The sequence below is a fragment of the Pelodiscus sinensis genome, chromosome 18 (assembly GCF_052426305.1).
Source record: "Pelodiscus sinensis isolate ZL-2025 chromosome 18, ASM5242630v1, whole genome shotgun sequence".
Taxonomy (NCBI): Eukaryota; Metazoa; Chordata; order Testudines; family Trionychidae; genus Pelodiscus; species Pelodiscus sinensis.
Window position 1 is genome coordinate 35,000,624 of NC_143069.1, and position 10,085 is coordinate 35,010,708.

The 10,085-nt window shown below is 71.0% G+C and overlaps 1 protein-coding gene across 1 annotated transcript; it reads right to left on the reverse strand.

Moving 5' to 3' along the window:
* Positions 1-476: 476 nt before the first annotated feature.
* On the reverse strand, positions 477-3,543 carry LOC149523408 (uncharacterized). Its single transcript, XM_089770459.1, has 4 exons — positions 3,539-3,543; positions 1,649-2,489; positions 734-1,522; positions 477-494 (listed from the first exon to the last, which is right to left on the reverse strand). The coding sequence occupies exons 1-4, from the start codon at positions 3,541-3,543 to the stop codon at positions 477-479; spliced, it is 1,653 nt and encodes a 550-aa protein (XP_089626585.1).
* Between the last annotated feature and the right edge of the window lie 6,542 nt (positions 3,544-10,085).

Below are 10,085 nucleotides of genomic sequence, written 5' to 3' on the forward strand. Positions count from 1 at the left end.
CCGACTGCAGCCCCCCCGACTCCAGGGCCCCCCCGACTCCAGGGCCCCCCGACTCCAGGGCCCCCCCGACTGCAGGCCCCCCCGACTCCAGGGCCCCCCCGACTGCAGCCCCCCCGACTCCAGGGCCCCCCCGACTCCAGGGCCCCCCCGACTCCAGGCGGGCGGACGGGCCCAAGGCCATGATCCGCCCCAGCGAGTGTGACACGTTTGATTACTGACAAACTGGGAACTGAAAATGCCCCCCCCCCCCACCGCTGCCCCTCACGCCCGAGCGGCTGTTTGGGGGGCTCTGGCCCCAGGTCTCAAGGCAGTCTGTGATGTGGGGGACGGGAGAGGCGGGTTTCCTTTCACCCCCTTCACACCCAGGCCTCAGCTCTCTGGTAGCCCCAGGCGGGGGGGGGTGAGGGGCCCCCCACATCCTGGCCGGCATGGGGAGGGGCTGTGGGCCCAGGCTCCCCGCCTCCAGCCCGGGTGGCTCATGCAGACGCCAGCACCTATGGGGAGAAGAGGGGGGAGACGGTGAGGCCTGGGGGGGAGTCCAGGGTTGTCTTTGGTCTCAGCTCTGACGGGGGGGGGGGGGGGGGGGGCAGTGATGGGCATGGCCACCAGGGGTGGGGCCATGTGGGTGGGGTTAAGTCGTGGGGGTGGGGCTATGTGCCCGTGTATTGTGGGCTTCTCCTGGGTGCACGGGGGTGGGGTTAGAACCAATCCCACCCCCCCCTTGCACACTCACCTCTGGGGTCACCAGGGCCCCCAGCCCCCCTGGGGGATGCGGTGCTGAACCTGCGCTGGGGGGCAGGACCCAGGTGTGATGTACCCCCGTGTGCACCTCCCCCTCTCTGGGCCCTGCGCTGGGGGGCAGGACCCAGGTGTGATGTACCCCTGTGTGCACCTCCCCCTCTCTGGGCCCTGCGCTGGGGGGCAGGACCCAGGTGTGATGTACCCCTGTGTGCACCTCCCCCTCTCTGGGCCCTGCGCTGGGGGGCAGGACCCAGGTGTGATGTGACCCTGTGTGCACCTCCCCCTCTCTGGGCCCTGCGCTGGGGGGCAGGACCCAGGTGTGATGTACCCCTGTGTGCACCTCCCCCTCTCTGGGCCCTGCGCTGGGGGGCAGGACCCAGGTGTGATGTACCCCTGTGTGCACCTCCCCCTCTCTGGGCCCTGCGCTGGGGGGCAGGACCCAGGTGTGATGTACCCCTGTGTGCACCTCCCCCTCTCTGGGCCCTGCGCTGGGGGGCAGGACCCAGGTGTGATGTGACCCTGTGTGCACCTCCCCCTCTCTGGGCCCTGCGCTGGGGGGCAGGACCCAGGTGTGATGTACCCCTGTGTGCACCTCCCCCTCTCTGGGCCCTGCGCTGGGGGGCAGGACCCAGGTGTGATGTGACCCTGTGTGCACCTCCCCCTCTCTGAGCCCTGAGCTGGGGGGCAGGACCCAGGTGTGATGTACCCCTGTGTGCACCTCCCCCTCTCTGAGCCCTGAGCTGGGGGGCAGGACCCAGGTGTGATGTGACCCTGTGTGCACCTCCCCCTCTCTGGGCCCTGCGCTGGGGGGCAGGACCCAGGTGTGATGTACCCCTGTGTGCACCTCCCCCTCTCTGGGCCCTGCGCTGGGGGGCAGGACCCAGGTGTGATGTACCCCTGTGTGCACCTCCCCCTCTCTGGGCCCTGCGCTGGGGGGCAGGACCCAGGTGTGATGTGACCCTGTGTGCACCTCCCCCTCTCTGGGCCCTGCGCTGGGGGGCAGGACCCAGGTGTGATGTACCCCTGTGTGCACCTCCCCCTCTCTGGGCCCTGCGCTGGGGGGCAGGACCCAGGTGTGATGTGACCCTGTGTGCACCTCCCCCTCTCTGGGCCCTGCGCTGGGGGGCAGGACCCAGGTGTGATGTACCCCTGTGTGCACCTCCCCCTCTCTGGGCCCTGCGCTGGGGGGCAGGACCCAGGTGTGATGTGACCCTGTGTGCACCTCCCCCTCTCTGAGCCCTGAGCTGGGGGGCAGGACCCAGGTGTGATGTGACCCTGTGTGCACCTCCCCCTCTCTGGGCCCTGCGCTGGGGGGCAGGACCCAGGTGTGATGTGACCCTGTGTGCACCTCCCCCTCTCTGGGCCCTGCGCTGGGGGGCAGGACCCAGGTGTGATGTACCCCTGTGTGCACCTCCCCCTCTCTGGGCCCTGCGCTGGGGGGCAGGACCCAGGTGTGATGTGACCCTGTGTGCACCTCCCCCTCGCTGGGCCCTGCGCTGGGGGGCAGGACCCAGGTGTGATGTGACCCTGTGTGCACCTCCCCCTCTCTGGGCCCTGCGCTGGGGGGCAGGACCCAGGTGTGATGTACCCCTGTGTGCACCTCCCCCTCTCTGGGCCCTGCGCTGGGGGGCAGGACCCAGGTGTGATGTACCCCTGTGTGCACCTCCCCCTCTCTGGGCCCTGCGCTGGGGGGCAGGACCCAGGTGTGATGTGACCCTGTGTGCACCTCCCCCTCTCTGGGCCCTGCGCTGGGGGGCAGGACCCAGGTGTGATGTACCCCTGTGTGCACCTCCCCCTCTCTGGGCCCTGCGCTGGGGGGCAGGACCCAGGTGTGATGTGACCCTGTGTGCACCTCCCCCTCTCTGGGCCCTGCGCTGGGGGGCAGGACCCAGGTGTGATGTACCCCTGTGTGCACCTCCCCCTCTCTGGGCCCTGCGCTGGGATGGGGGATTCTCACCAGCTCTCCCAAACGTGGATTAACCCAGGCTCAGCGTCCCCCGGAGAGTCCAAGGGGGGGAGACCAGCAGGGGCTGGGGGGGGAGAGGCCAGCTGGGGCCTGGGGCGACGGACCCACCCTAGGGCTGAGCCAGCCTGGCCCCGGGCCCTGCAGCCACGTCCCGGCTGTGCTGGGCTGGGGCCGGGGGAGCAATAAACCCCTGTGCTACGCCTGGCCGGGCCTGTTCTTGCTGCTCCGGGGCTGCCGGGCCGGGGCCCCCGCCTGCGTCGTCCCAGCGGGAATCGCGCCCAGGGAGAGTCACGTAGGGGGCAGGGCCCGGTCGGCCGCCCCCAGACCCAGCCAGGGGCCCGGTGGAGCGAACCGGCCAGCGCGGGGGCAAAGGGGCCACAGGAGGGCCCCAGGCACCGGGACTGCCCAGGATTAACCTGCTGGGGCTGGGGGAAGGGCAGGCTGCCCGGGGGGGGGGAGGGCAGGCTGCCCCAGAGGGGGGGGGGAAGGGCAGGCTGCCCCGGGGGGGGAAGGGCAGGCTGCCCCAGAGGAGGGGGGGAAGGGCAGGCTGCCCCGGGGGGGGAAGGGCAGGCTGCCCCGGGGGGGGGGAAGGGCAGGCTGCCCCGGGGGGGGAAGGGCAGGCTGCCCCAGAGGAGGGGGGGAAGGGCAGGCTGCCCCGGGGGGGGAAGGGCAGGCTGCCCCGGGGGGGGGGAAGGACACTCAGGCCACCTGCCCCAGGAGGTCCAACCCTCCGTGCCGGGCGGGGAGCGAGAGCCTGGGGGCCCGGCAGGTGGAGGGCAGGGCGGTGCCGGCTACTGGGCCACGGCCCGGCGCGAGCTCGTGGCCCCAGACCGCATGGTGCCCAGCGCTCGGCTGCCAGCGGGGGAGCCGCTTTGGGGCGCGGGCCCACCATGGCGCAGCGGGTCCCCAAGGCAGCAATAGATTTAGTGGCGCTGGCGGCCGGGCGGGGACAAGTCCGTGGCTCTGCCCCAGCGAGGCGGGCCCGGGGGCGGACGCTGCTGGCCCTTTTCAGCAGGGGTCCCACGGCCCGTCGCCCCCTCCGGCCCAGCGGGCGGGTGGGGAGGTGCCAGGGGACCCCGACGTGGATGCTGGAGGCCTCCCTGCACCGGCACCCGCGGGACTGGGACGAGTCCCTGCCCCCTGCTGTCTGCACCCCGAGGAGCTGCCAGGCTCTCCCCAACCGCCGGGGGAGGGGCCCCCGGGCTGGCTGAGCGACTTATGGGAGGAGGCGGCTCCCCCGCTGGAGCGTCGGGGGCGGGGACGTCCTGGCTTTCTGGGAACGGCCCTGGGCAGAGCCTGGGGGAGGTGGAAGGGCTGGTCCGACCACAGCCCACGGGCCCACGCCTGCACCACCGGGCGCTGGGGATGGGCCTCAGGCTGCGGGCAGCCGGGGTCAGCCCCCCAGAGTCATCCAGCAGCCAAACGGGTGTGTGGGGAGGGATGGACAGAGGGACGGGTGTGTGGGGAGGGATGGACAGAGGGATGGGTCTGTGGGGAGGGACATACGGGCAGGCAGAGGGACGGATGTGTGGGGAGGGATGGACAGAGGGACGGGTGTGTGGGGAGGGATGGACAGAAGGACGGGTGCGTGGGGAGGGATGGACAGAGGGATGGGTCTGTGGGGAGGGACATACGGGCAGGCAGAGGGACGGATGTGTGGGGAGGGATGGACAGAGGGACGGGTGTGTGGGGAGGGATGGACAGAGGGACGGGTGTGTGGGGAGGGATGGACAGAGGGATGGGTGTGTGGGGAGGGACATGCGGGCAGGCAGAGGGACGGATGTGTGGGGAGGGATGGACAGAGGGACGGGTGTGTGGGGAGGGATGGACAGAGGGATGGGTGTGTGGGGAGGGACATACGGGCAGGCAGAGGGACGGGTGTGTGGGGAGGGATGGACAGAAGGACGGGTGCGTGGGGAGGGACAGACGGGCAGGCAGAGGGACGGGTGTGTGGGGAGGGATGGACAGAGGGACGGGTGTGTGGGGAGGGATGGACAGAGGGATGGGTGTGTGGGGAGGGACATGCGGGCAGGCAGAGGGACGGATGTGTGGGGAGGGATGGACAGAGGGACGGGTGTGTGGGGAGGGATGGACAGAGGAACGGGGCCCATGGCTGTGGGGGGCAGAGCTGACCAAGCCCATCCTACACAACCCCCTCCCCCTGTGCTCAACATTGGGGAGTTATTCACGCAACCCCCTCCCCCAACAACTCCATCCTGCCACTAACACAACAACACAACAGCCAGCCAGCCGCACACGCAGCAACATGGGCCACATCACATCCTGCAGTCTCCCCCCCCCACACAACCATCACCTCTGTGAACAACACCCATACCCCAACCCCACACCCAGAGTCACCCGACCCCATACACCCCGCATCCACCGCCCCACAGCCAGAGTCACCCGACCCCCTACACCCCGCATCCACCCCCCCACAGCCAGTCACCCGACCCCCTACACCCCGCATCCACCCCCCCACAGCCAGTCACCCGACCCCCTACACCCCGCATCCACCGCCCCACAGCCAGAGTCACCAGACCCCCTACACCCCGCATCCACCCCCCCACAGCCAGTCACCCGACCCCCTACATCCCGCATCCACCCCCCCACAGCCAGTCACCCGACCACCTACATCCCGCATCCACCCCCCCACAGCCAGTCACCCGACCCCCTACACCCCGCATCCACCGCCCCACAGCCAGAGTCACCAGACCCCCTACACCCCGCATCCACCCCCCCACAGCCAGTCACCCGACCCCCTACATCCCGCATCCACCCCCCCACAGCCAGTCACCCGACCCCCTACACCCCGCATCCACCGCCCCACAGCCAGAGTCACCCGACCCCCTACACCCCGCATCCACCCCCCACAGCCAGTCACCCGACCCCCTACATCCCGCATCCACCCCCCCACAGCCAGTCACCCGACCCCCTACATCCCGCATCCACCCCCCCACAGCCAGAGTCACCCGACCCCCTACATCCCGCATCCACCCCCCCACAGCCAGAGTCACCCGACCCCCTACACCCCGCATCCACCGCCCCACAGCCAGAGTCACCCGACCCCCTACACCCCGCATCCACCCCCCCACAGCCAGAGTCACACCCCCTACACCCCGCATCCACCCCCCCACACCCCCCCACCGCCCCACCCCCCGCAGCCACCCCCGCAGCCAGAGTCACCCGACCCCCTACACCCCGCATCCACCGCCCCACAGCCAGAGTCACCCCCGCATCCACCCCCCCACAGCCAGAGTCACCCGACCCCCTACACCCCGCACCCACCCCCACAGCCAGAGTCACCCGACCCCCTACATCCTTAATCACCCCACAGCCAGTCACCCGACCCCCTTCTGCACACAAAATCCGCTTGACCAGTCACCCGACCCCCTACACCCCGCATCCACCCCCACAGCCAGTCACTCGACCCCCTACACCCCGCACCCACCCCCCCACAGCCAGAGTCACCCGACCCCCTACACCCCGCATCCACTGCCCCACCCCAGAGTCAGCCGACCACCTACCTCTACCCACCCCACAGCCAGTCACCCGACCCCACATCCTGCATCCACCCCCCCACAGCCAGAGTCACCCGACCCCCTACACCCCGCATCCACCGCCCAGCCGTCACCCGACCCCCTACACCCCGCATCCACCCCACAGCCAGAGTCACCCGACCCCCCACCCCGCCCCGCCCCCCACAGCCAGAGTCACCCGACCCCTACCCCCATCCCCCCCCGCAGCCAGAGTCACCCGGCCCCCTACACCCCGCACCCACCCCCGCAGCCAGAGTGCCCGACCCCCACACCCCGCACCCCCCCCCACAGCCAGAGTCACCCGACCCCCTACACCCCGCATCCACCCCCACAGCCAGAGTCACCCGACCCCTCCACCCCGCACCCACCCCCACAGCCAGAGTCACCCGACCCCCTGCCCCGCCTCCACCCCCCCACAGCCAGACTCACCCCGCCCCCTACACCCCGCATCCACCCCCCCACAGCCAGAGTCACCCGACCCCCTACACCCCGCCACCCCACAACAAAGTCTGGGCCCCTACATCCCACATCCACCCCCCAGCCAGTGCTGCCCCAAACCCCGCCCACCCCCCCCACAGCCAGAGTCACCCGACCCCCTACACCCACTCCACCCCACCCCACAGCCAGAGTCACCCGACCCCCTACACCCCGCATCCACCCCCCCCACAGCCAGAGTCACCCAACCCCCTACACCCCGCATCCACCCCCCCCAGCCAGATGCCAACCCCCTACACCCCGCACCCACCCCCGCTGACAGTCACCAGCCCCTGCCCCATCCACCCCCCACAGCCAGAGTCACCCGACCCCCTACACTTGTCCACCACCCCACAGCCAGAGTCACCCGACCCCCTACACCCCGCATCCACCCCCCACACAAGTCCCCGACCCCCTACACCCCGCATCCACCCCCCCACAGCCAGACTCACCCGACCCCCTACACCCCGCACCCACCCCCCCACAGCCAGACTCACCCGACCCCCTACCCCCCGCACCCACCCCCCCACAGCCAGAGTCACCCGACCCCACCCCCGCTCCACCCCCCACTGCCAGCCTCACCGACCCCCTACACCCCGCATCCACCCCCCCACAGCCAGAGTCACCCGACCCCCTGCCCCCTGCCCCCCCCACAGCCAGAGTCACCCGACCCCCTACATCCCACATCCACCCCCCCACAGCCAGTCACCGACCCCCTACCCGTCCACACCCACAGCCAGAGTCACCCGACCCCCTACACGCCACATCTGCCCCACAGCCAGAGTCACCCGACCCCCTACACCCCGCATCCACCCCCCCACAGCCAGAGTCACCCCAACCCCCTACACCCCGCATCCACCCCCCCACAGCCAGAGTCACCCAACCACCCCGCACCCACCCCCCCCGCAGCCAGAGTCACCCGACCCCCTACACCCCGCATCCACCCCCCCACAGCCAGAGTCACCCGACCCCCTACACGCCACATCTGCCACAGCCAGAGTCACCCGACCCCCTACACCCCGCTCCCCCCCCAGCCAGAGTCACCCAACCCCCTACCCCCGCATCCCCCCCACAGCCAGAGTCACCCAACCCCTACACCCCGCACCCACCCCCGCAGCCAGAGTCACCCGACCCCCTACACCCCCCCACCCCAGCAGCCAGAGTCACCCGACCCCCTACACCCTGCACCCACCCCCCACACCAGTCACCCGACCCCCTACATCCTGCATCCACCCCCCCCACAGCCAGAGTCACCCGACCCCCTACACCCCGCATCCACCGCCCGCAGCGGGTCCCCGACCCCTACACCCACTCCACCCCCCCAGCCAGTCACTCCCCCCACCCCGCACCCACCCCCCCACAGCCAGAGTCACCCGACCCCCTACACCCCGCATCCACCCCCCCACAGCCAGACTCACCCGACCCCCTACACCCCGCATCCACCCCCCACAGCCAAGATCTCCCGCCCCCTGCCCCCTGCCCCCCACAGCCAGAGTCTTCGACCCCTACATCCCACATCCACCCCCCACAGCCCAGTCACCCGACCCCCTGCACCCCCGCATCCACCCCCCCCACAGCCAGAGTCACCCGACCCCCCCGCCACTCCACCACCCCAGCCAGTCCCCGGCCCCTACTGCCCGCATCCACCCCCGCAGCCAGCTCCACCCAGCCCCTACACCCCGCATCCACCCCCCCACAGCCAGAGTCACCCAACCCCCTACACCCCGCACCCACCCCCGCAGCCAGAGTCACCCGACCCCCTACACCCCGCATCCACCCCCCCACAGCCAGAGTCACCCGCCCCCCCAGCCATCCACCACCCACAGCCAGAGTCACCCGACCCCCTACACCCCGCATCACCCCCCACAGCCAGAGTCACCCGACCCCCTACACGCCATCCATGCCCCACAGCCAGAGTCACCCGACCCCCTACACCCCGCATCCACCCCCCCACAGCCAGAGTCACCGACCCCCTACACCCCGCATCCACCCCCCCCACAGCCCAGACTCACCCGACCCCCTACACCCCGCACCCACCCCCCACAGCCAGGCCTCACCCCGCCCCCTACCCCCGCTGCCCCACCCCCACAGCCAGAGTCACCCGACCCCCTACACCCCGCATCCACCCCCCACAGCCAGACTCACCCGACCCCCTACACCCCGCATCCACCCCCCACAGCCAGAGTCACCCGACCCCCTACACCCCGCCACCCCCCACAGCCAGAGTCACCCGACCCCTACATCCCACATCCACCCCCCCACAGCCAGTCACCCGACCCCCTACACCCCGCATCCACCCCCCACAGCCAGAGTCACCCGACCCCCTACACGCCACATCCACCACCCACAGCCAGAGTCACCCGACCCCCTACACCCCATCTACCCCCAGCCAATTCACCAACCCCCTACACCCCGCATCCACCCCCCCACAGCCAGAGTCACCCAACCCCCTACCCCGCACCCACCCCCGCAGCCAGAGTCACCCGACCCCCTACACCCCGCATCCACCCCCCACAGCCAGAGTCACCCGACCCCCTACCGCCACATCCCACCACCCCACAGCCAGAGTCACCCGACCCCCTACACCCCGCATCCACCCCCCACAGCCAGAGTCACCCAACCCCCCACCCCATCCACCCCCACAGCCAGAGTCACCCAACCCCCTACACCCCGCACCCACCCCCGCAGCCAGAGTCACCGACCCCACACCCCGCACCCACCCCCCCGCAGCCCCGAGTGCCCGCCCCTACCCCTGCACCCACCCCCCACAGCCAGTCACCCGACCCCCTACATCCTGCATCCACCCTGACAGAGTCACCCTACCCCCTACACCCCGCATCCACCGCCCCGCAGCCAGTCACCAGCCCCTACACCCCGCATCCACCCCCCACAGCCAGTCCTCGACCCCCTGCCCCCCGCCCCACCCCCACAGCCAGAGTCACCCGACCCCCTACACCCCGCATCCACTGCAGCCAGAGTCAGCCGACCACCCACTCTGCACCCACCACCCCACAGCCAGTCACCCGACCCCCTACATCCTGCATCCACCCCCCACAGCCAGAGTCACCCGACCCCCTACACCCCGCATCCACCCCGCAGCCAGAGTCACCCGACCCCCTGCCCCCCCCCACCCCGCAGCCAGAGTCACCCGACCCCCTACACCCCGCACCCACCCCCACAGCCAGAGTCACCCGACCCCCTACACCCCGCATCCACCGCCCCACAGCCAGGGTCACCCGACCCCCTACACCCCGCACCCACCCCCCCACAGCCAGTCACCCGACCCCCTACCCCCCGCCTCCACCCCCCCACAGCCAGAGTCACCCGACCCCCTACAGCCACCCTCCCCCCACAGCCAGAGTCACCCG

What these genes read in the sequence shown, in the direction of transcription:
- LOC149523408 (XM_089770459.1), bottom strand. An exon ending in CAGGGCCCAGAGAGGGGGAG is followed by an intron (nt 1,523 to 1,648) that starts GTGCACACAGGG and finishes AGAGAGGGGGAG; the next exon opens with GTGCACACAGGGTCACATCA.